Here is a 26,436-nt window from a genome sequence, read left to right as displayed (position 1 = left end):
GTTAAGTCACGCTCCTCTCTGCCCCAGAGAGAGACGGGAGCACCTGATGTCACTCCAACACAGCCCGGGCAGAGACGGGGAAGAGGGGGGAGGTGAATGGAAGCACAGTGGTTGGGGTGAGGGGCATATGGTGAATGGATATCACAAAGAGTAGTGTCAATGTGAGTGTGAGTGTGTGTGTGCGTGTGTGAGGGGCAGGATGGGATGGGAGGGGAACAATATTGGTCTGCCAGTGCAGGTCATTGTAGAGAAAACATAAAACATAATCATCCATTAAAATGCAGCTTCACACCCTCCATCACGTCTACGATGGAGCTGCTGCCATAAATGCTGTGTGTGTGTCTATGGGTATGTGGGTACACACACACTTTCACATGTGCATCACTCAGCTATGAAAGATCTGGGTCCAAAAAGCCCAAAAAGAGACAGAAGATGTGGTTTCTGGAGGGTTTTGGTGGGTCATGTTATTTTTATATGCGTGTGTGTGTGTGTGTGTGTGTGTGTGTGTGTGTGTGTGTGTGTGTGTGTGTGTGTGTGTGTGTGTGTGTGTGCGTGTGTGCGTGTGTGCGTGTGTGTGTGTGTGTGTGTGTGTGTGTGTGTGTGTGTGTGTGTGTGTGTGTGTGTGTGTGTAAATAGCAACAGCAGCTTCAGAGTGTCTTATATACAGTTGTCATATTTTTGATGAAACTTATTTTTGATCATCAGAAGTTGGTGTGGAAGAGTGAAAGCTAGAATGTGGTGTGAATAATACATCCAATTTTCTCTGAACGATCATAGACTGAAGGTACAATACTATAAATTAGGATTACCAGTTCACCTTTATGTTTAGAATTCAAGGAACATATGACAACTAATTTCATAAAACTACTTTTCAGGGCAAAACAAGTTATTTGCTTTTAATTTGCAATTTCCATTGGCAATCAATTAAATGTATCTTGTACTATTTCTCTGCTTTTGTCAAGTAACTAATAGTCAGTATTAAACTGTAGCACTGAATAAAAGATTACTTAAAGACCCGATCCCAGATCCAAATTGTAAACAAAAGGCCAAAGTCTAAGTTACTAATGTCTCATGTTATTAAAGACAGTGTCAGTAATGTTTGTAATCATTGTAAAACAAGGCTATTATCTCAATTATGATCAGTTAAGAAGCAAACAAAAGACTTATTTTCTATTATGAGGTCACATTTATGCAAATATACCTTAGACCTAACAAAGGTTACAAATTCCACTTTTATTGAATGCACCTCAGAGACACTGTGGATGTGTTATGTTGCTGCTCAGAAAGACTGTCCTCCTCCAAAAGACGACCCCATACGTCTTTAGTCAAAGCAGCTTATTACGACCTACAGAAATTTTTAAAGTTAAGCTGACTCTAGCAATCATATAGATATCGACAATATGGTGTTCCAAAAAAGTGACCGTGCTTGCTTCCTGTTTTCAACTACAAGTCGGGAATTTCTTTTTCCCAAAAATGGTAATTCAACACAGTTTAAATCATCATTTTAACCTGAATCAAACTGATAATCTTGAGAATAAAAGATGTATTATAAACCTTTAATCTTCAACGTATATTCCTTCTGCAAAGAGCTGCAAATGACCACTAGTAACCTACTTTTCATGATTAACATAATTGATTTGTGTAATCCTTAAAAAGCGCCTAAACAGAGTTAAACTGGGCTGATGCTGGTCTTTTTCCTTGGAGATGAGAGTGAGATGAGAGATATATTCATCCACAAATCTAAACTCCAATCAGTGAGGCCAAGTGTGTATTTCAAACTTGTCGTCTTAGTGGTGTCACAGAAAACACACAACCACAAAAAGACTAAACCCCTCTCTCTCACACACACACACACACACACACACACACACACACACACACACACACACACACACACACACACACACACACACACTCACAAATCTTGCTGTGACACAACCATAGACTGTAAATCTCCACTGATTGAGGGTAAGCGAGCTTCAGACGGCTCTGTGTATAACTAGCTCCAGCCCGGCAGATCAGAATGGCTGGCAGCGAGCTTACATGTTTGTCATCTAAAAACTATTCCCCCTCCACTTAGCCAAGAACACAACACAAACAATAGACAGCCAGTTAACAATGTACCATTATCTGGAGCATGATGGGAGGAGGGGTGCGTGTAGAGGGGGTAAGAAAAAGAAGGAGAGAGCAAGGAAAAGAGCGACAGAGCGAGGAGCGAAGAAGAGAGAATAAAGGCATAGAGATGAGAGGGAGGATTGCAGAGAGACCAAACTGTTATTTAAACCAGGCGGCCACGAAAACATCACAATAAATAACTCGACTGTTTAGTCTCCACCTCATACGCTGGGGGAGCGACAGAGCGCAACGCGCGCTAGAGAAGGAGGGAGGTGAGAGGGGGGGAGAATTAAAGGGATTGGGGAGGGATGGAGTGGTGGAAGAAGGGAAGGAGGGATGGAAAAAGAGATAAAACACATTACAAGATCGCTCTGTGTTGTCAGACTCAAAGGAGCATCCAGGATCGTCTCTCCTCTCAACTAATGAAAGGAGCAGCTTCACAGTCAAGTACCAGGACTTATGCCTGCTCGCAAACACACATGCACACACAAATGTGCACAAACTCACACTGTTAGCCTTTAAAAAAAACCCAATCATAAACACATTGAGTTCACATTCACGACTGAGATGATTTTATTCAGTTGTTTCGCATCACAGTGTCTGTGCACGTTCAGTTGAACCTCACACCTTTCCTTGACTCTCTCACACACACACACACACACACACACACACACACACACACACACACACACACACACACACGTGCACAGAAGCCCTTCCCTCGTCCTCAGCAGAAAGAATGGCACAGCGAGGGCACCTCTGACTGCACGGAGCGCTGCCTCGCCAGCCAGCGCCGTTGATGAGAGGAAAATAGTGCTAATGCAGCAAGGAAGCTGTTCTTTCCCAATTAAGCCAATAAAACACATGCTCCCCTCCTTCCTGTAACTGCCTAATAAGCCATAAACACAGCTGAACATTTATAATTCTAGCCAGTCCATAAAAAAAGCACCACCATGTGTGCAGAGGGTGAGGTGTGTGACGAGGGTGAGAACACTGGCGAGTGCAGCGGCAGCCCCAGCGAGCCACGGAGAGAAATCGCTTTTTCTACTAAAAGAAATATTTAGTACCTCGCTGAATTAATGTGAGAGAGCGGGAGGTGGTGGGTGAGAAGGGGGATAGATGGAGGGAGGAAGAGAAGGAGGAGAAGAAGGAGGAGGAGGAAGGCTTGGAGCTGTCTTGCTCAACCAAAGAATAAGCGTCTATATTCCCTCTTCTTCTTCCTCCTTCTCTCTGTTCGAGAGAAGCTAAGGATGCCAAACTCCCTATGGAGATGAGATGAGCACCTTTTATTTCCAGAAGAGTAACATGGAGATGGTTGGAGAGGCCGTGATAAGGAAAGGAGAAGAAGCAGAAAGGGGGAATTGAGGGATGGAGGAAAAGGAAGAGGATAGGAAAGCACGGTTGAGAAAGCAGGAGAAAAAGAGATGGGAGACAAAGGAAGGACAAACTAGAAGAAAGAGTTAGCAGTTGAGGTAAAACAGAATATTAAACAGTGAGAGGAGAAGTAGATGCCCTGAAGATGAAAATGGGTGATGATGGAGAGGAAAACAAACTAAAGTAGAGGGCCAAGAGATGCAGTGGGAAGATGTGAGGATTACAGGAGAGAAGAAAACGAGGGCGAGGGACCCTCTTCAGTTCAGCAGGTTTTGTGTAAGGTCAGCTGCCTCCTCGGTTGTGTTTTGTGGCCTCCTCACTGGGCTGGCTCAGCTTTTCTCCTCCCGGGCAAGAGGAGTCGTAAACGCAGCGTGGGATCGCTGTAAAGCAAATCCTAAAGAACACACTCCCAGTTTACTGACTAAGAGCAGGAGCTCCGGCCTGGTGGGAGAGACAAACTTGGAGGGGTGGAGATAAAAGACGCGAGGGAGGAGACAAATTGGCAGATTCTGTACATTTATTAGCAGCCTGAACTGAGAGAATATAAGTTACTGCTGAGGTGAGCAGGTTTTTATAATTTTGAACATTTAGTGTGGATTGAGGCGGGTCAGACCCTCTGCGTCAGATACCAGTGACCTCATCTTTGCAGGATTTTAAATGGTATGCTGATTGGCCTAAAGAGTCATTAAGAGACAGTTTTATAGTTACAGTCTCAAACATATCCATTTCGTTCTCTTTAGAGCCATGTATGGACAAACAAAGCCTTGTGTGTGCTGTCCATCCATCATATATACTAAATGTAGGTATTTGGTTAAATGTCCTTAACGGATGCTCTATCCTCGTGTACATGTTTTTTTTTCTGTTTTGTGCTGCGCCCCATCACTATCTGGATTGAAGTGCCTGTGTAGCTTCTCTATGACAATCGCTAAAGTTGCATTTGTTCTCAGAAAGAGAGATTATGACCTTTTCTGTTCAGTAGTCAAAGAATTCCACTGACGTGTTTGAGAAATTGCCTTTTTGCAGGTGTTAGTTTCCTCAATGTGGCCAAACTGTACACATTAGATAGATGACTGTACTCACACACACACACACACACACACATTCACACAAGGGTGGAATGTGTGTGTGTGTGTGTGTGTGTGTGTGTGTGTGTGTGTGTGTGTGTGTGTGTGTGTGTGTGTGTGTGTGTGTGTGTGTCTTTCCTGCTATTGTCAGACGGAGATTGATACCGCCTCTTGTTACTGACAGACGATTGTCGAAGCTTCCTGAACTAATTATAAAAAGCAACAACAGTAAGTCACACACCCAGTCTGCCCGCCTGTCTGCCTGCCTCTCTGTCTGTCTGTCTGTCTGTCTGCTAGTACAGTACTGTATTTGCCTGCCAATTCCTGACCTGTCTGTCTGTGTATCTACAGTAAATCCTGAGATATATAAGATGCTGATTCACATCTGACCTTGCAAGTTCACACTGGACACAACTCACAAACTAATTTCCAAAGGGGTAAAACAGAAAATTGCTTTGAAATTTAAATGAAATATAATTTCTTTGTAGCGGAGGGTAGAGTGAACAGAATGGGGAAAGGGCAAAAGGCCAGACAGTAAAAAAACATCCGAACACCAGTCAGAACTCACTCCCTATTGTCTGAGTGTCATGGAAATCAGGAAACATCATGTTTCATTCGCACATAAAAGCTGTAAGTGTTATAAATCAACTCTGTAAGAATAAGACCATTGGGCCTTTGGTCTCTGCAGATGTGTGAGTGTGTGCAAGTTTATCCATGTGATGAAATGGTATTCACGGACAATGTTCTGCACAGGAAGTGGCAGCAATACACTTCCTGTTTGGATGGAAATCTCATCTGCAGGGCGAGCTGCCCAGGGTGTTACCACACGCAAATGCACACAAACTGGTGCAAAAATATATGGAAGAACAAACACACACACACACACACACACACACACACACACACACACACACACACACACACACACACACACACACACACACACACACACACACACACACACACACACACACAGAGCAGAGACCACCACCCAGTCTATTTCAGTTTGTCATGTATTGTCACCTGAGCCGACAGTAAATACAAACACTTTGTTCTCAACCCAGCTCTGTTTAGGGGGATTTTTGTGTGATTGCATGTGTGTTCTTTTCATAAACAAATAACAACAGTCTCATTAATAAATGTTATTCCTACTCGGTGGTGTCAAGTGAAAGGCTTGTAAGAATAAATCTCTGACATACACATTATCATGCAGCAACTCATTCAGTGCCACCTGCCTCTCAGATTCAGATTTATTTGTTTATTGATGTTTTTTTTAAACAGATTTTAGAGATTAATGAAATCACTTATCACATGATTTCACTCATGAACTTTTGAATTGATATTGAGGGACTTAGCGGCTCCATGCTGGAGTCCAGTTGGGTAAGCAACACAAATGTCAAACACCCCGGCTGTAAACTAGACTTATCATCTAACAAAAGTATTAAAATCACTAATTTGGAGGTGAAAATGACAGTAAGCACACTTGCCACTTGCATGTAAACCTGTGTGCATACTCTATCTAAAGTACAGCAGTAAAGTCGCCTTGCAAAAACACATGAACTTTTACAATAGGCACTTTTAGTAATAACTTTAATTTTCAACCTTTACACTAATTTCTATATAAAATCTGCAACTAAAATAACATTGCCAAAAACTAGGAGTATAAGGAATGTTTTTGAGTTTTCCTATGAGACTAATTAAAACACTACTATTAAATCCAGAGAGTAAAAGCTGCCAAAAGCAAACAATTTCTAGTGTCCAAGAATGAATGAGAATAATGAGAGGAATACAACACAAAGTAATATTTTAGGGCCGTATGTGCAACACGTTTGCGGTACAGTAAGTAACAGTACTAAAGGAAAGAGAACTACTACATGTCTTCTGATCTTACTCACAACCTCATGAAATTACACAAGTTTCATCAAAATAAAACTTAGAAAAACATGTGAGCAACTTGTGGACATTTTTGCTCTTATATGCAAATAATCATCAGGGCTCTAGTAAAGTCTTCAGAATAATAATGTGTACATGAGTTGTGTCTGACTAAATCGACTGTGATTGAGTCTTGTGTAATGCCCAGTCAGTTTTTTGTGAACTTGCTCAGTACCTGATTACAAGCACAAGTCGTTTACGCCCTTCTCTCCACCTAAAAGTTATTTTTTTAAGTGGCCCTAAAGCCACATAGAGCAGGTATGTTAAATGACCCATTTTAGCAGAATACACGCAGCACATGCATAAAAAGCTACTCCACAAGCACAAGATGTTCAAAGACAAGAATTCGTATAAAATAAAACAAATTAAAGAAATTAAATCGCCACTTATGTGTGGCTGCCTGTTCGACGAGGCAAACAAACTGATTTAAGAAGTAAATAAAGTCACAGCACTCCGGCTGCGTCTCCTGAGATTTAACCTTAACCCCGAAGAGTGTTGCATAACAGCAGCAAACTTGACAGATAAAACACAGGCTGTTAGCACCCCCGCCTCCCCTTCCCCAGTGTTTGACTAGACAGCAGTATCCAAACACAGGGACTCCTCACTACACTGACTTTACAAGGACTAATTACCGGCTGGCACTAAGTGTAGACAGATGGTAGAGAGAGAGAAAGAGAGAGGTGGAGAAGAACCACACAGGGAGGGAGTGAAAAGATATATATTGTTGCCTAAGTGTGTGTGTGTGTGTGTGTGTGTGTGTGTGTGTGTGTGTTCTGGTGTACATAAGCTAATTTGCGTCAATAATTACTATCCACGCTGCAGCCGACAAAAGAAACGACTAAACATAACAAATTGGTGTCTGACGCCAGTTCCATTTCTCTGCTGTGACATTTATAAATCAGTAAACTGAGCTGCATGGTTAGCATGATAAGTCCTTCAACTGTTTGCCCTTTTTTGTTAACCAAAACAAACCATTTTTTTTTTCATGTTAGTGGGCAACATCTCTGTCAGCACCTTCAAAAGTATACATGACCGTAAACAATGTTTTCTAATTTGCCACTTCTCTAGTTAGATGGTACTTTGAGTGTGCTTTCAAATTTTTGCCCTCCATTCACCCATTGAGACACTCACACACCAATGGCGACCTAGCCGTCATGTGAGGAGCTCGGGAGCAACTCGGGGTTCAGTGTCTTGCCCATGGACACTCTGACATGTATACAGGAGATAGTGCAGACTGAACAGCCAACCTTACAATTAGTGGGCAATCTGCTCTCCTATCAAGTTCAAGATTTCTGAATCAATATTTTACATGAATGCATCAAATGAATCGTTGTACTGTTAAAGTTGTTGATGGAAGTGACAAAGGCTTTTTAGCCACTTTTAGCTGTGGATTTACCATCAACCAAATAAGCTACACTTCCTCAGCCTCAAACAGCAGACAGAGTCAGAAGAGCTGGCAACGTTAGTGCTATAACTGGTGAATATAGTGGAGCTTTTAGGAACTAAAGAGACAGATTTCCATCAGATGTTGGTGAAGAGCAAACAAAGCTTCAAGGACAGTGAAATACAGACATCAGGTGGCCGGGAAGAATGTTAATGTTGCTTTGTGTCTTCTTTCTGGGTGTGTGAATAGAGAAGTAGCTGCTAACATGTTCACCACAACAGGTGATAGTATATTAGTGTTGGGTCCGGAAAGCTAAGTAGTAGACAAAATGCAATCTATGGTCTTCTGTAATTAAGTCAGCTACATCAGAGACTGCTCCCTGAATTAGTTCTGAGGATACTAGTAAATAACGTTTACTTTATAGAATTGAATACATCTTGCTTACGGCAAAAATCATGCCAGAAGGCAGCCCTTTGGTTGCCTGTTGATGAAAGTGAATGAGGGGGTCTTATCTCTCTCCAATAAGCCATTTATCTGTATCAGTTTCAGGCCCCTGGTGTTGTACTTTCTGGCTCCCTCTCACACTGTCACAGCTTACAGACATTTGAACAGAGCAGAGCCACCGTTAATGTTAACTGTAACAACAGCATTTCATACAAGTCAATATGTCTACTGTGGGAGATCCTCAATTTCAGGATTAAATGAATGATCATTTGACTGAAATGCTTAAGATGACTTTTCTGTATTTACCAATGTAACAAAATGTCTCTTGTAAAAAAAAGAAAAAGAAAAAATATAAGCCTGGGTTGTGTTTTCAGGCCAACCCTCTCCCCTGCTGTACTTTCCTCTTTTACCCTCGGTGCAATCCCTCCACCTCTGCACCATCTCACCCCTCCTTTCCTCCCCCTCAACTCTTAATTCAAGCTTTCTTTTTCACCCCTCTCCTGCCTTTTCAACCTGACTCCTCCACCTCACCCCCCCAGTTATTCCATCTCTACATCCCCCCCCATCGCTCTCTCCTCGCACCCCTCTCGTTAGCCGGGTATAAATCTCCAGAACTAACCCAGTAATTTAACCAATTAGCATCTCAGATATGAAGGTGGCACCTAAATTACGGCAGTGCAGAATAGTGATGCATGTAGCCCCGGCTGGTGAATTTACAACCTCTCGTTACATATTCAACCAGCATAAATCAAGCGTTCCCCACTGACACGCGGCCTTATGGGTAGGCACGGGCTGAGGTGGAGGGAACAGTCTCGGTGACGTGAGTTAGTTAATCATGTGGAAATAAGAAGCATAACCTAGATTCACACACACACACACACACCAATAAAACACATACTGATACATACAGCTGCATACCTGCCTGAATCCACATTAACATGTGCCCCTAAAATAAACATTGAAGCTCATTCACACTCTTCCCTACACACACTGCAGAGCACACATGCATCAACACACTCTTGTAGAAAGAATACGTTACATAAACAACCGCAAACAAAATAAAGCGATCAAAAAATTTAAAACAATGAAACACTGAATATAACCACAGATGTTTGGTTTTAGGTACTTCCCTCTCTTCCTCTAACTCCTACAAACACACACACACACACCCTCCTGCCTAAATGAGTGTTTCCGTGTGTTGATGGGCAAGACAAAGAGCCAAAGCAGCAACCACTCTGTGTGTGTGTGTGTGTGTGTGTGTGTGTGTGTGTGTGTGTGTGTGTGTGTGTGTGTGTGTGTGTGTGTGTGTGTGTGTGTGTGTGTGTGTGTGTGTACACATGTGTGAAGGCCTGTGTGCCTCTGGTGTTATCGCAGCGCGTGGTTTCAGCTGCAGCAGCGCTCGGCGTCTGGTCGTCACAGCGGCGGCAGCGACAGCGAGTGAGTGATAACTGTAGTAAAAGTGTAGTAAACAGTCTGAGTGATGGCGGCTGTCGGCGGGGCCAATTGAGCATGTGACATCAGCCGTGACACATCAGCAGAGAAGCACAACGGTAATGACAGCATCGCCACGCAGCGCGCTCAGGCTATCTGTTACTGCTTAACAGCCGCCACACACACACACACATGCACACACACACGCACACACACACAAAATGAACATATCATTGCTGATGGGGATAAATCTGACTCTCAGCTGCAGTTAGAACCTGCAACTGTTCTATTATCGCTCCAAAGTCATGAAAGAGAATTCATCTTTTTCTGTGTGGGAAGGTTAGTGGTAATGTGGGACTCTTAGGGTTTGGGTGCAGTTAGGAAGGTGAAAGGTCATGGGCTGGGGTCCCAGGAGGAAGACAACAAACACTGCTGCTCCCAAAGGAAGAGACTCTGAACATCATTATAAAACACACACACATACAGAGACACACACACACACACCGGCTCTATATACCACAAATCATTATAACACGTAGTCTTATAATGAGGTGGTCACCTTCTAAACCTTCTAAAAACTAATCCCCTGATGTCTCTCTCTCAATCTCACCTAGCAGCCTCCCATGAGACCCGCTGACTGCGAGCGACTCGTAATTAGACACAGAGATGGGAGACCCAGACTTAACAACACTGGATGGAGAAGGTGGTTCATGGTCAGACAATAATGAATGCAAAATTCAGGATAAAACGCCCCAATTACAACGACTGTGTGTGTCTGTCTGGAAAAAGGGCTGATAAATAGCACATAAAAGGAAACATGCTGCTTATGTATCGGTAGATTTCATTCAGTTCCTTCACCTGTTTTCTCATTTAGATCTGCTCTCTAAGCTACAATCTGACAGATTTCCAAGTTTCAGTCTTGTGATTATTCAGTGTTGCATCTTTATCTAAGAGAACACATCTAAGATGAGATCAGATCACTCATGATGAACTTTTCATGGTAAAACGTTTGTAGGAAGTAGTCGCTTTCTGTTGACTAGGGCCAGGCATTGCTCAAAATATAGATAATCTTGACTTCAATACCAGTTCCTTAACGATGCTTTTTTTTCTACGCCAATTTTATGAAATCAATTTGAACAAAAACAGAATTACATCACACATTTACACAAATCTTTAGTTTTCATGCAGTTTAGAGGGGGAGAGTGTAACTCAGGTTATTTTCTGCGGGTACAATTTATCGATGTTCCTAAACGCCTCACATGCAGACTATCAGTAGATGCTAGCTAGCCTGCTGTGCACAAAGATACCCCCAGTCCCCAGTTACTGCAGCACACGCAACTAACACAGGTATTTGGCCAAAACCGTAAACGGAGTGATTTTTTTTGTTCCTGCGTGGTAAACAAGAACATGATAGTGTGACTGTAGCTTAAGTATTTAAATTTGGTACCAAACGACGACGCATTTTTGGGAACTGGATAGTGTCGAAGCAATTCAGCTGGTGCCATAAAAGTATCAAAGTTCAGTACCCAGTCTGAGGTATAAACCGAGGTTTGTGGATCATAAAGAGTGACAAAAGATGTTTTACTTGCATGTTGTCAGTAAAATGTGCTTAAAAAAAAAATGTATTCCCAAAATTATTAGCACAAAGATACAGTCACTTCATGTCAGAAAGACGCCGTTGTACAACTTGCAGGAAACCCTGACGTAATGAGGGTGGTTTCAGCTAAGAAATGTTCGGCATAGAAACTGGAATATTGATGGTTCAGTCTGTAAGCAATTACAATATTTTTCTCGAAATTATACCTTCCTCTTATCACTGGAAATAATCACATTCTTCTGTGCATTCTTTTCTCCCTCTGACTGTCTTTTTCTGTCTATCAGCACAAGCAACAAACGCACTAAGTTGCTGTCACCTTTTGGCTTTCGGGGCATTTTTAAAACATTTTTTTTTTTTTTTTTATAAAAACGAGCATTAAAAATACGCCAGGAAGACCAGTTGTGTTTATGCCAAAGCCACAGGTCACAGAGAAGAAATGCATATTTACAGAAACTGCCTTTCATTTTAAATAAACACCCAGATGATAGCAGCGGGTCTGACACTTACGCTGGCTGACACCTACGCAGCGCGGCTCGAGTTCAAGTGTTTCTATCTCTCTCTCCCCGCTCCGAGAAAGGCACGCAGAGAGAAAGACTGAGAGGAAGAGCGAGAGAGCAGCATTTAACCTCTGCAGGTCAGACCAAAAAAAGAAAATCTGCTGAAATTCTCTGTGATCAATAAGTCCAAGAAAGACACGCACCCACACAGTGCAGCCACACGGAACACACATGAGCATGAGCACACGGACACACACTCGTAAGCCATTCGTAATAGGCTCGAAAACCTAAACACTTAAGCGTAAAACACACGCACGCACGCACGCACACGCACACACACACACACACACACACACACACACACACACACACACACACACTGTAGATGAGCTGGCCACAGCTGTGCTCTCCTCTCGAGCACAGCACTAACTGACGGCTAATCGATTAGTGCTTTGTGACCTCTGACCCCGCTAGCTTCCTGTCTGACAGATTACACCTCCGCAGTTCCATAGGACTGCATTCGCCTGCCTCTGTGTGTGTGTGTGTGTGTGTGTGTGTGTGTGTGTGTGTGTGTGTGTGTGTGTGTGTGTGTGTGTGTGTGTGTGTGTGTGTGTGTGTTGTGTGTGAGTCTTGGCTTTTTGCTTTCTTGGTCCACGAGAACAAAAATAACAGAAACACGTCTCCAAACAAGGACCATTGATCTCATATACTCTGCATACATGAACATGTGTATCACTTTAAATTTGCAATTGCGTGTGTGTGTGTGTGTGTGTGTGTGTGTGTGTGCGCGCGCGTGTGCGTGTGTGTGCGTAGGGCTGTGTTTTGTCTATAACAGTGCAATACATAGTGTTTGTTGTTGTTTGGGCGTGTGCTATGTGTTACCGTGGCGACACAGACGGTGTGCAGATCAGGCAGCTCGGTCTGGGAGTGGTGATGCATTTGTATGTGTGTGTGTTTGTGTGTGTATATGTGTGTGTTACAAGGTAGATAACAATGCCCCTCTCGGCAGGACACTGGTGCTCTCTTCCTGGTCTGCTCTACACGGGAAACACTGCCCCCCCCTCCCCCCCCACCACACACACACACACACACAGATATTTATACCTGTGTGTGTTGCAATGACTTCACCAGCTCGCCCTGTGCAGCCCTAACAAAAGGAAACAAGACCTCATTGTGGACTAGTGTCCTTCCAACACACAGACACACACACACACGCACACCCGTACACACACACACACACACACACACACACACACACACACACACACACACACAGAGGAGAGTGTGGTGCTTGCAGACTCAGCCGTCCGTTAGATCAGACAAGGTTAGCGTTTTTATTCCGACACGGCTATTAATAATGAAATGATGCATGGCTGGCACATTTATACTCTCCTCCCCGTCTCCTCTCCTCTCTTCTCCTCTACAAATTCCTTTTTACAGTTGTACAAACTCTCATACAGTAGGTAAACACACTCTCGCTCAGCCTCCCAAAACACCTCGACCACTGGTTCACTTTGTGGTTGGGGGAAAAAATTCCCACTCTCATCAGTGTGTCTGTTAACGGGTATGTGTGTGTAGTCTGCAGGGAGTTTCCAGATCAACTCAATTTGTTTGCTTTTTAATGACAGAGCTTAAGATATTCACACACACACATGCGCATACACCGCCGCCAACCACCTATCGTGAATGAACCTCTCTGTGCTTTTCCATGCGTGTGTGTGAGAGACTAATGGCTGTCCAGTAATGGGGGTATGGTGAGAGAGATCTCTGTGTAGGCACCCAAAGGCCTCTGACCACAGTCTCATCGCCCACCAGGAGGTTATCCACGTACCACACCAATACACACACTCACAGGTCAGCTAGTCTTTTGTTAGATTGCCAGACGGCCGCTGAAGTCTGTCCAAAAGTAGGTTACATAATCACTCTGAGTTAATTAGTCAGTAGGTTTGTTGATCAATCAGCCAAATCAGAAAATCGGTCAGTCAGTTGGTTAATTAGTCAGTCAGCTAATTTCACGGCCAAACAAATGGAAAAAAAAGCCTGATGTAGATGTAACAAAAAAAGACGTGTCATCTGTTCCACGTCTTGATTTTTCCTGCATGATATCATATCATGAGCTGAGCTATAATGCTGGAGGCTTGAAGTGATTTCTGATACACTGTGGCAGGTCTACAGCCTATTTCCTGTGTACATTTCAGATTTTTTTTTAGCAGTTCAGACAGATGCCTGTATGAAATTTCATGGCAGTTAGCAGGATACATTTGATCAGCCGCCAGACTAATGTGTCATTACAATAGATTCAACTGATATCTGTCACTCTAATCACTGTGCACTTTAGCCACTTTCAGTTCAACTTGAATTTAAGGAAAATGCAATTGTATATGTTTAATATGTGCGAGATCAACAAAACTTCATCAGGCAATTCTATACTCCTTATAGTTCTTAATGGCTATATTTTCATTGGGCAGTTTAGCCAATAGATTTTTCTACTTTCTCTTATTCTGAACACAAATCCATTGAAGCGCTCATCCTTAACTGCATAAAAACTATTGTAGGTTTTGACAACAAGCAGCCTCTTAAAGTAATCGAGGCATCACAACAGCTTCGCCAGGAACAGATGGGAAAATGTGAGTGTTTGAGGCCATCATGTCAGTGTTTGTAGCTTTTAGGGTAACGTGATCCCTGCCTAAGGGTGTGTGTGTGTGTGTGTGTGTGTGTGTGTGTGTGTGTGTGTGTGTGTGTGTGTGTGTGTGTGTGGGTTGGTGGGGGTGTATAGTGGGAGACAGGAGCAGGAAGAGAGGAAAGGGAGGATGAGAGAGGTGAAAGAGGAGGAAACGGGGAGAACAGAAAAAGGAAAAGGCTGTGTGTGTGTGTGTATGTGTGTGTGTGTGTGTGTGTGTGTGTGTGTGTGTGTGTGTGAGCGTGTCACTGTGTGTGTGTGTGTGTGTGTGTGTGTCTGGGGGGTTGCAGGCAGACATTACACATCTGTGTGGACCCTCTCCAGTCATGCCCCGTGGCAGTTTTCTTACTAATATTCCCCTCCCTATTCCCACAATGCACAGACAGAAAGATGGATGAAGAAGAAAGCAAGGACGGATGAAAAACGTATGTTATCCTCAGCCCTGTATCTCCTTTTCTACTGAAAACTACCCAAAACAAACAAAAAAGAAAACTAATTTCTGGGGCCAATCCTCAGCCTGCAGCTCCGGTCCGAAGATATTTGTTGGAAGACGGAAAGGAAGAGAAAATTAAAGACAAATACTTCCTCTAATAAACAGAGACAAACAGTAAAAAAAAAAAAAAAAAAGAAAACGGAAAGAAAATGAGAACCAGAAAAATAAAGAGAGAGAAAAAGAAGAACACCAATACTGATGACACAAATCTCCAGCTCTGACCCTAAGCGAGATCAGTGTAGTTAGTTTAGACAGTTATCTGACAAAAAAAGGTGTGTGCGTGCGTATGTGTGTCCACTAAAGCAGGCAGTTAAACTAAATCAGCAAGTAATGTGAATGCCGAGGCTCTAAATGCGAGGACAGGTGCAGACTGAGAGAGACTAAATGAGAGAAATGAATAAAACATACTCCTCACTCCGTCTTTCTCCCTCCCTCATATACACAGTAACACACACACACACACACACACACACACACACACACACACACACACACACACACACACACAGTCAGTGAGCCAAGTGAACGCTGACATTATGTCAGTGGTATGAATAATTCCCAATAGTCCTCATCTCCAAGCAACCGCTGACCTTTAACACAGGAAGTGATACAGCAACACAGGAGAGTGAGTTACAGAGAGAATCAGGCTGAAAGTATTCATGAGTGATCTAAGTGTGGAACCTCCTCACAAAGCAACCAATGACATCCTGCACATTGAAGAGCGCCCTGATTCACTGAAAACATGTAAACTTTGGTTCATTTTTAATTAGGATCCAAAAAAACACTAAATTATATAAAGACCTTAAACTCAGTGAACCCAGCTCTTAAAATAACAAAGCTCTGTGTTCCAGAAGAGAAGAAGATGGCCAGAAGTCCTCGCTGCCAGATACTCTGCCTCCTCACAGTCTTCACAACGTCTGTGTTAACCAAATTATCACCAAAAATGAGTTCATCAGCCACTGGAAATCTACAAAAAGTCAACTTTAAGCCTGTTTTGTCACTGAACAAATAATTTCCGCCGGCAGACAGGAAGAAAGAAGAGTGACCACAACATCACCAGTGTGACCGATGGAAACACACAACCCTGGCAACCCAGAGAAAACAAACAATGCTCGTTCTGCCAAAAACTAGATGTAGAGCAACTCTATACTTTGTGTAGAGTTAAGAACCAAGTTTTTTTTACCAAAATAAAACTCCAATACCCTCTTAGACCAAAACAACAGTCAGGAGAAAACACTGTAGCAACAGAGCAACACATCAAACCCTAAAGAGTTTTATCTTTTCTTCCCTCCCCAACATAACAATGTAAAACAATTTGACTAAATCCAGTTTATCACGTTTCAAAGCATTTCATTCATTTGTTTAAAATTTGCTTCTCTTTCAGTTTAGCCTAATACCATTACATCTGTGTCATTCAACCACGCATCTATTTTTATAGAAAAATACATCAACAACTGACACCAAAAGCTTTAATTAGTGGACATTACCTCTTTGTTTGGATCAGAAACGAGAATCGCAACTTTGAAAATAGGTCAAAAAAATCTTTATATTAACAGAACCTTTGACTCTTTGGCACATAATGTTAAACCTGGATCTTTTTTTTTAATGTAATGTTCATACATGTTAGACACTACATCATTCTTGTGTTGTACAGTACAGCATGCTTGACGGTGCTGTGCCTAATTATGGTAATACCAAGCAAAGAAAATTAGAATTTGAGAGGATGAAGATCTGAAAGAAAGCAGGGCAAAGCAGGAACAGAGCGACGAGGACGGGTCAAGAAAGGAGGAGGCATATTATCTCACAATCTATTTTAGATGTGTGTGTGTGTGTGTGTGTGTGTGTGTGTGTGTGTGTGTGTGTGTGTGTGTGTGTGTGTGTGTGTGTGTGTGTGTGTGTGTGTGTGTGTGTGTACATGTCAGACAGTGACAGTTGAGCGAACAGTGACATACCAGGTTGGCAGAGATATTTTGGTAACTAGGACAAGCGAGAGAGAGAGAGAGAGAGAGAGAGAGAGAGAGAGAGAGAGAGAGAGAGAGAGAGAGAGAGAGAAAGAGAGAAAGAGAGAGAGAGACAGTGAGGAAGACAAAAGCAGAAAAGATGAAGAGATCGTTTAGAAGATCCCACTCACTCCCTCCGTCGCCTTTCTTCACCTCCTCCGCCTCCCCCTCCTCCCCTCCCTCCTCCTCCAGCTGATTGACAGCGCCCCCTCCTCCCCCACCCGGCGCTCTTTGATTGACAGGACTCCCCAGACTGGGGGTCTTATCCCCTGAAACAAACCTTGCTCTGCTCCTCCTTCTCCTCCTCCTTTCTCTGCTCTGTCTGCCTTGACAAGCCTCCACCCTCCGTGCTCTCCCCCACCCTCCTCCCCTTACTCCTCCTTTCTTCCTTTTACTCCTTGTAAACGCTGTCTTATCATCTTCACCTCGTCCTTCTATCATTTCTCCATCCCTCCCTCTTTCCCATCATCTCTTCCTCAAGCTGCGACCCCTCTTAACCCTATAGATTACACACACACACACACACACACACACACACACACACACACGCGCACACACACACACACACACACACACACACACATAGGGAACCCCTTAAACCCTCAGGCTTATGTGGGCCCCTTTAGAGTTTGAGAGGACACACACTGGTACCCATAACACTCTTCTACACACACACACACACACACATATACACACACACACACACACACACACACACACGCGCACACACACACACACACACACACACACACACACACACACACACACACACACACACACTAACTCAAACTGCCTTCGTCAAGTCTTGACACTGATCTAAGCCCTGAACGCACACTGGCTGAGACTATAACCCCCTCAAACTATACATACACACACACACACACACACACACACACACACACACACACACACACACACACACACACACACACACACACACACACACAGCCTGAGCCCATTAAGCCAATTGTAGAAGTCTAAACAGGCAGCGAGCTGAGCAGTGAGGTAGGTAACCCCTCAGGGCCACAGGGAGACTAAAACAGAGTCAAAGACGTAAAAAGCGAGAGAGGGTGGGAGAGGGGGAGGTAAAGAGAGGGATGGGGGTGAGAGAGAGTAAGGAGGAGCATGGGCGAGAAAGAGGAGGAGATCGAGAAATGAGGAAGGGAATAAGTAGAAGTATTGGAGGAGAAAGAAACCAACAAAAAAAAAGGAGATGAGGATGTTGGATAATTGAGAAAAAGACAGTAAGAGATACAAGGAGAGACTGAATGGCAGCCATACACACACACACACACACACACACACACACACACACACACACACACACACACACACACACACACACACACACACACACAAACAGATACACAGAAGAGGAGAGTGGATGTGGCTCTTTAGGAGTCAAGCAGGCGTATGATAGGATATCGTTGCATGTCGTTAACCCTATATTAACCCTGAGAGGCGGTGGGACACTCACTGTGCTACAACAAGGATTAATTCGGCCACACACACACTCACACGCATATATACATACACACATGGATGAGCTAACTGTCAGTCACACACACATATATACACACACACAAGAACTGATATCCTCCTCACTGACACCATGCAATGAGCTGTCAATCACATGGAAACACTCTTTCTCCCCACATTTCTTTTACCCGTTTGCACCAACAAATAAAATGCAGCAGCCAGTAGCATGTTGGAAAGCATGATGAACACGGGGAGCACGTTTTAGTTAAAATCACAATGAAATGTCAGTCTTCATTTTTTTTTTTTTTTTTTTTTTAAATTTGATGTGTTTCCTTATGAAGCAGGATGTTGACAGTCATGCTGATGGGAAAGGCAATATTTCAAATAAAAATAAAACAAAAATCTAAAACAGGTCACTCTGCACTACTGCCCTTCTAAGTGTGTTTACATGATGCTTATCCCACTTTGGGATATCATGTTTTCATGGAACATAGAGAGGTCTGGTCGTGCATATCACTGTATACTTAATGAGTGATGTTTACAAACACAAACCATGATGCCGTGCATTACCATAGATGTAAACATCCAGCTGGCTGAGAGGATAAGAGCTTTACTTCTTCCTTTAATCATGTATTTATTTTTATTTTTTTTTTAAACTATTAACAATACATTTTTAAAACATTATATTATGTTTGACTGTAAATGGATGACTAAACGTGATGTCAGAAGGAGTATATTTGTGTTTGCAAGCAGTGACACACTTTAAGCTCTTATCAAGATGTCTCTCTTTCCCTCTCCACATGTTTGGGTCGGACAGCAGAGTTCCAGATGTTACACCAAGAGGCTGTGAACTGTTGCAAAGTGAAGGAGGAGAGGGGTGTGGGGGGGCTACAGGAAGTATCCCACGGTATCCACGGTAACCTTGACATTCCATCCTGACCAAGTTCCCTGACATCTCCCACAATTCCTTCTGCTTCTCTCCCTCAGCCATGGAAAATAACATGCGCACACGCACACACACACACACACACACACACGCACACACACACACACACACACACACACACACACACACACACACACACACACACACACACACACACACACACACCAATAACAGTCCAGTATAACACACATTATGATTGTGTTATCTATTATATTGTCAGGTTGTGCGTATTATATCAGCTATTCTTTGAACAGCCCAACCCAAGCCATGATCATCCACACACACAGAGGTACACACACATACACACCTTCCAGGGATATATATATATATATATATATATATATATATATATATATATAATGGAGTGTAAGCTGAGATGTCTAAGATAAGCCGACAGAAACAGAAGAATGGGGCTGTGGTGGAGAAATACTATAATGTCCTGCACAAACTCACACACACACACACACACACACACACACACACACACACACACACAAACGAACACGTACATATGACACACTCTATTATTTGAGCCCGTCGATCATTAAACCGATTGCACTTTGTGTCTCACAGGACACACACACTCTGAGATTCATGCTCTTTGAGGTGGCTCCATCAAAGTTTACTTTGAGACACAAGTGTTTATCCACTTCATAAGATTTCTCCAAACACCAAAACAAGTGGGGGGAGGTGGGAGAAAGGAGAGCAGAGCCTTTACAAGCTAAAAGTGTCAGAGGAGAGGAGAGGAGAGGAGAGGAGAGGAGAGGAGAGGAGAGGAGAGGAGAGGAGAGGAGAGGAGAGGAGAGGAGAGGAGAGGAGAGGAGAGGAGAGGAGAGGAGAGGAGAGTACTAAACTTCTTCTAATGTATTTTTATATAAATTTATGTTTATGGAGACGATCTAAAACAATCCTCTGTTAAGAGTGAGTTCAAAATATTACATTAAGATACTGATACAGACTGACAGCAAAAAATACACCCAGAAATCTACTGTGAGTGTGTGATATATTTGATTTGATGTGATGTGATGTGATGTGATGTGATGTGAGGTGATTTGATTTAATTTGATTTGATTTGATTTGATAAAAAAAAAAAAAGGAAAACCACATGATAACAAGAATTCATGTAAACTTGACCTCAACAGAAAAGAACAAAAAAGTGTTATGCTACCTAAAACAACTTGTTTCTCTCGTGGCTTCGTGACAAAACAACTCTTTTACATGTCTGGTGTTAAATCATTGCTTTGGGGTTAAAACGTCACACGTTTCCTCCAAAATGCCAAGAATCAGAAACTGAAAAAAATACTTTTATGTCTTTGTGACAATGTAATTTGCGTCCATAATATTCCTTACATTGCCCTGTGGGGTCTGTGTGCATATAATATCTGCCTATATGTCTAAATAAAATGTTAGTGTTTCATCATTCTGTAAAGCACATTGAATTGCCTCCATATGCAGTCATAGTGAATACACATAAATGAAAAATGATGGAAACTAAAAAGGCTGGACAGAGCTATTAATCACCTTTACCTCAAAATACCAGGAGTTTAGACAGGTATGTAGTTTGCAGCCAGCGAGAAGCACTGAGGAATAGACTGAACACAGCTTGTTATCGTGCCAAAGCTTGCAGTACACCCGTCAAGCCACTAGAGGGTACCGTGCACATATGTATGACAAACCCGATCTTATTCTCAGGAGTACAAAGAATGATAAATTCGGCATTGGACTTTCACTGGAAAGACCGGTGTTCAAGGACACGAGAGCAAAAGCCAGCGTGGAGTTCTTAAAAGTAATGCAAGTAGGTTACTTACATAACATTACGCTTTTACCTCATGTGACGTACATAACATCACTTGCGTAAATTAGCTTATTCTGACCTAACCTATGATTTTTCTTCCTAACCTTAACCAAGTAGTTCTGTTGCCTGAACCTAACCAAAGTGTGACTGTGTCACAGTTGACCCAAACCACGATCTCCTCCTAAACGTAACCACGTTTTTTTTTTTTTGGGGGGGGGGTGGGGGGTGCTGAAACCAGGTGCCTTACTTTTCACGCTGAGGCAAGGCAAAACGTGACACTGACACAATATACTAGTGGACTGAAGGGTGTATCACAGCTGGGGCGTACAATGATTTTCAGTCCGTGGCATGATTATTGTACATTTGATATTAGAAAAGGGGCAAAATACTTTCACAAAATCATCTACAGCTGGTCGTACTGCAAAAAAAAGACTCATGTCTGCATGCAAATGAGCATGAATTTGATATTTTGCTCAGGTAGTATCTCCTACGGTTCGCAACTAAAAAAGGTTCTGTAATAATGTGGAGACAGTGATGAGAATATTTCCCTCCTCTCCTTGTGAATTTCTCAGTCACACACAGACGTGCACGCAGAAAGAGCTGCTCACAGAGGGTTAAAACAACTGCCAAGACGAAATCAGATTAAAATGAGGTTGGATCTCATTTCAGTTTTTCTCTGTCACTTTTTTCTTTGCTCATGACCCATTTTTCTGTGCTGCTGCAAAAAGAGACAGAAAGAGGGGTGGGGTGGGTGTTAAGGGAGGGATAACTTCAGTCCTCCACTTCGACAGAGAAAGAAAGAAAGAAAGAAAGAAAGAAAGAAAGGAAGAAAGAGAGAGAGAGAGAGAGCGAGAGAGAGACAGACAGACAGACAGACAGACAGACAGGATCACCAGGAAAACGGTAGACAGCTCCTGCCAGTAAACAGCTTTATATTTTGATTTTGCGTGAATCACATTAATTCAAGCCCTGTTTGTTCACTCTAGTCTGAAGGTGTGCATCAGTGTGTATGTGTCAGATATGAGGTTGTGGCTGATCAGCTGATGTGCACTTGTTTCCCCTCTGCACAGATCAGTTACATTACTGAAGTGCATGTGCGCATGTAAATAAAACGACTTTTTTCACCACCACTGATGAGTCCTGCTGCTCGACTTATCAATGCAAAGCGTCAGTCTCACACGTTTTACTCCGTCTCCAGACACATCTATCTATCTAAGCATCTATTTGAAGGAGTGACAGCAGATCATCTAAACACACAAACATCCCGTCCCACGCCGCCGTTCATACAGGCCAGCGCAGTCCCTCATCCGGCCCGTGTTTGTATGTGAGAGTGGGAGTGGGGGGTGGGAAGAAAAGAGGCAAAGTGAGAGACAGTACCTGTCGATGATAACAGGGTCTGAGGGTGTCTCATTACGGTTTCCGCAGCTCTTCTTGTCACAGCACCGACTATAAGAGAAGAGAAGACAGTCAAAGAAGAAGACGGGGCAAAGTGAGAACAGAGTTTGACACAGAGAACACACGGTACAGTGCATAGAAGCTCCAATTTAGATGTTTAAATGGGAGTGTTACGCCACATTATCTGCTTTGTCTCTATAGAAATGTTGTTCCCAAATTTGTAGCATTTGATCAAATCTGTCTAAAACAGGCCAACAGCTTTACTAAAAAGTCTGTCGTGCAGATCTACACCGAGAGTGCAGATAAAAATAGACTTATATGACGCGGTGAGTGAGTGCATAGCAGGATCTGAAAGAAATACACAAGGTTTTTGGGAAACAAACCAGTTGGGGAACATAGCTGTTGTGTGATATTCACCAAAAGCCCATTACATCTTTGTACGGTACATACTCGTAAGTGTGCGTTGCTAGATTAGGTCCTGCGTGGTCTGTTAGTGATGCTGTGGTCAGAGGCCTTACCGACTGTCTATCATTCCCTTTTTTCTCCAGCTTTTAGTGCAGTGCTTTTTATGCTCATTCAGGAGCTGTTTGCCTGAGGTAAAGCTGCTTCTATTCACACCTGCCAGTGTAAGGTATAACCCAACCACACAGGTGCTTCGAACAATTATTAGTCCAGGTCCTTCAATCAATAGTTTCCACCTGTGAGAGTTGAAAGGAGGCGCGGGCTAAACGACGGTGGATAAGTGTGTCTCCTGAATGTCCATCCATCCATCATCTATACCTGCTTTATCCTGAACAGGATCACGGATGGGGGGGGGGGCTAGAGCCTATCCCAGCTCACTTTTTGGCTTAAAGACAGGGTACACCCTGGACAGGTCGCCGGTCTATCACAGTCTCCTGAATGTCATCATTAAAATTCTTTGTCTCTAAACAACCGCACACATGTCCATGTGTTTAGGGTTGGTTTCAAAGGGCGTGTTTAATTGACATCATGTTTCATGAAGCTTCAAGTCTCGCGTTTTTTAGTTGATGGTCTGGGTACAGTGCACAAACCAGACAGGTAGTCATTTAACTAAATAACATTCATTTTAGAGAATGCGGGCCAAAACCTTTTAAAATAACATAACAGGTTTAACATATTTCTAGACTTGAGTCTTTGTCAGGGTTAAGAAAATAACCCCTCATGTCACAGTGATATCATCAGGGTTATTTCGGCATAGTCTCAAAGATTCAGTCTATATATATATATGTGTAGTGCTCGAAGGGGGCTGGTACTCACCGGTAACCAGCACCCCGGCACTTCTCACATGCTGCCGATACTCTTTTCTACTCTCTCCATATCAGGTTCTTTGAGTGATTCACAATGGCCCTAGATAAACTGCATTACCCAGAAGGCACTACATGACGCTCACCTACTCCCGTCGTGGCCTCCCTCTGCCTGCAGCTAGTCTAAGCAACATCATATTAACCTTACAATAATGTCAGCCTGTCTCCAAAACAGCACAAAGAGATTATGAACAGAGAAGATGACACAGCAGTGCTTCAAAAGTCAAATCCATCCAAACTACTTAATGCAGGCCAGCAGCAGCACGCTACATTAGCGCCACTGCCTGCAGTGAAGAGCCTGTTTATGTAACTAATGTTAGCATCAGCAAAAAACACCTGCGGCTACGATTTATTGTAACCCACGAATATTTCTGTAAATATGTGAACATCTGTATCATTATTAATATTTATCTTCCAATGCTACCATCAAATACTCAATCAGATAACACAACTCAGTTTACTGTTGTCCTTCTGGAGTTCATATGAGAAAATAGCCCCAGTCACCATTTGTCATGCTGCAACTTCCTGTGTCTGTTTTAAATTAAAAGCCCCTGTTTCAATCTAAAAGTCCTCTTGTGTTTCATACATGGTCCAGTCTTATAGCCAACAAGGTTTTTTTTTACCCAAGTCTTGTTACTCTACTGATTGAAATGGTTTGTTACCCTTTTCTAAATAAATGTGTTTTATGAACATCAACAATATGATTTGCTGGTAGAAGTCAATATATATATAAATACATTTAAAAAAAAAAGTGGAGTACAATCACTTTTTTTTTTTTTTTCAAATCAGATGTATGGAATCTGAAATATTTGGAAAATTTCAGGCACTTTTTGAGACATTGGATCGATTGAGTGAAATCGAATTTAATTTTAAGAGAAGAGTTGCAGCTCATGGGTTTTTTTTTAAACAGTGCACAAAAACCTCAACTCCTAATTGTAACAGGTGAGATGGAGGGTGGAAAGCACACGAGAAGCCTGAGGCTCAAATGAGGAGTGGGTGGGACACACACACACACACACACACACACACACACACACACAGACGTGAGAATAAAACCTGGCATGATTACCAAAATTCACACATAAGTACTACAAGTGTGTCAAAGAGGCTTTCTTGCATGCATCAATTATGAATAAAGGTGTAAGCAGGCGGGGAGGGGGATAAAGCCCGGGGGTGGAGGGGTGGGGGGGGGTGAGTGTGAGAGGGAAAAACTAAAACAAGAGGGTGAAAGGGGGGAGCAAGAGGGGGGGGATGGGTTTGTGTGGGAAGAAGAGGAAGGGGTGACATCTCGGGTTTTCCCACTGTCACAGATGGCAGAGGTGGAAAGAAAGGGACTGATACGTTACACCTTACTCATTGTCTCCACTATCTGCTGCTCTGCCGCTCTTTTTGCTCTCCCCCTGCCATTTACTCTCTGCTGCTCTATGAACTGGGTCACTACACGGTAACTTCGGAGAACAGCGCAGCACCAGAGAGAGGTTCCAGAGGAAGAAAACGGGAGATAAGCGAATGGAAAAATAGGGAACAGGGGGGAAAGAGGGAAGCTAAGCCAGAGGAGGGAGTGAGAGACGGGAGGAAGGGAATTATGGGTGAGGGGGTGGGGGCGGAGGGGGTGGGACGGGGGAGATTCAGAGGTGAGATTAAGGGGGGGGACAGAAGAGGAAGAGGAGAGGGGATCAGAGTGGAAGATGTTATAAATTGAGGGGTAGTGGGAAGGAAAACGAGGGGTGGGATGGGGGTAATGGAGCACTTATTGCTCTGGATCCTGGTGATCTAATCAACTGCCATCCTCCTGCTTCCCCCCCCCCCCCCCCCCCCCCCCCACACACACACACACACTTTTAAACTATAGAGTCTCAATAGCATGAATTGGAGGGACCATTTTGACCTGATCTTTCGGGGAAAATGTGAGCAAATGGCTTTGGTTAATGAAACATTTAGTCAAATTGATGAGTTGTTCAACAGAAATACCTGTGACCAATTTTGATAATAATTTTCTCTGCCATTTATCAAAGAAAATGAAGCTCCAGATTTTTAAATGTGAGGATTTGCTGCTTTTCTGGGAAAACTTTTGGATGTTTACAAAAGAAGCAGACATTTTTACAGACTAAATGATGAAGAGATTAACTAAAAATGTATGCATGGATTAGATTTGGTTTTCAAAAGCAATAAAATAATGTAACAAACCAACATTATCACACTTTTTTATCCTATACAGAAGGCAATTTATCCCAGCATCATTATATATTGGATTTCTAACATGGGGATGCAACTTAGACATCTCTTCTCTGTATAATAATAATAATATATATATATATTATATTTGATATATATTATATATAATATGTATCACTAAAAAACTAAGAATAATTTATGTATACAGACAATAATATAGTAAATGGGTCTACATTGAATTATCTTTTGATAATGAGCTATCCAGCATTTAAATATGAAAAAAGTTAGAGAACTCTCTAAAACATTTGTA

The 26,436-nt window shown here is 42.7% G+C and overlaps 1 protein-coding gene across 2 annotated transcripts in view; it reads right to left on the bottom strand.

The window, feature by feature from the left end:
- LOC138196253 (transcription factor COE1-like) overlaps positions 1-26,436 on the bottom strand; it is an 89,410-nt gene that overhangs the window by 50,621 nt on the left and 12,353 nt on the right. For both annotated transcript variants that reach the window (XM_069146130.1, XM_069146131.1), the window contains exon 6: positions 22,609-22,677. In XM_069146130.1, coding sequence (XP_069002231.1) covers positions 22,609-22,677 — 69 coding nt within the window. The remainder of the gene's footprint in view (positions 1-22,608; positions 22,678-26,436) is intronic.

The sequence above is a fragment of the Embiotoca jacksoni genome, unplaced genomic scaffold (genome assembly GCF_022577435.1).
Source record: "Embiotoca jacksoni isolate LCO1_2020_lvr unplaced genomic scaffold, fEmbJac1.0.p SCAF_13, whole genome shotgun sequence".
NCBI classification, from domain to species: domain Eukaryota; kingdom Metazoa; phylum Chordata; class Actinopteri; family Embiotocidae; genus Embiotoca; species Embiotoca jacksoni.
Note: the sequence above shows the minus strand (reverse complement) of the source record. Positions and strands in the feature narration are given on the sequence as shown.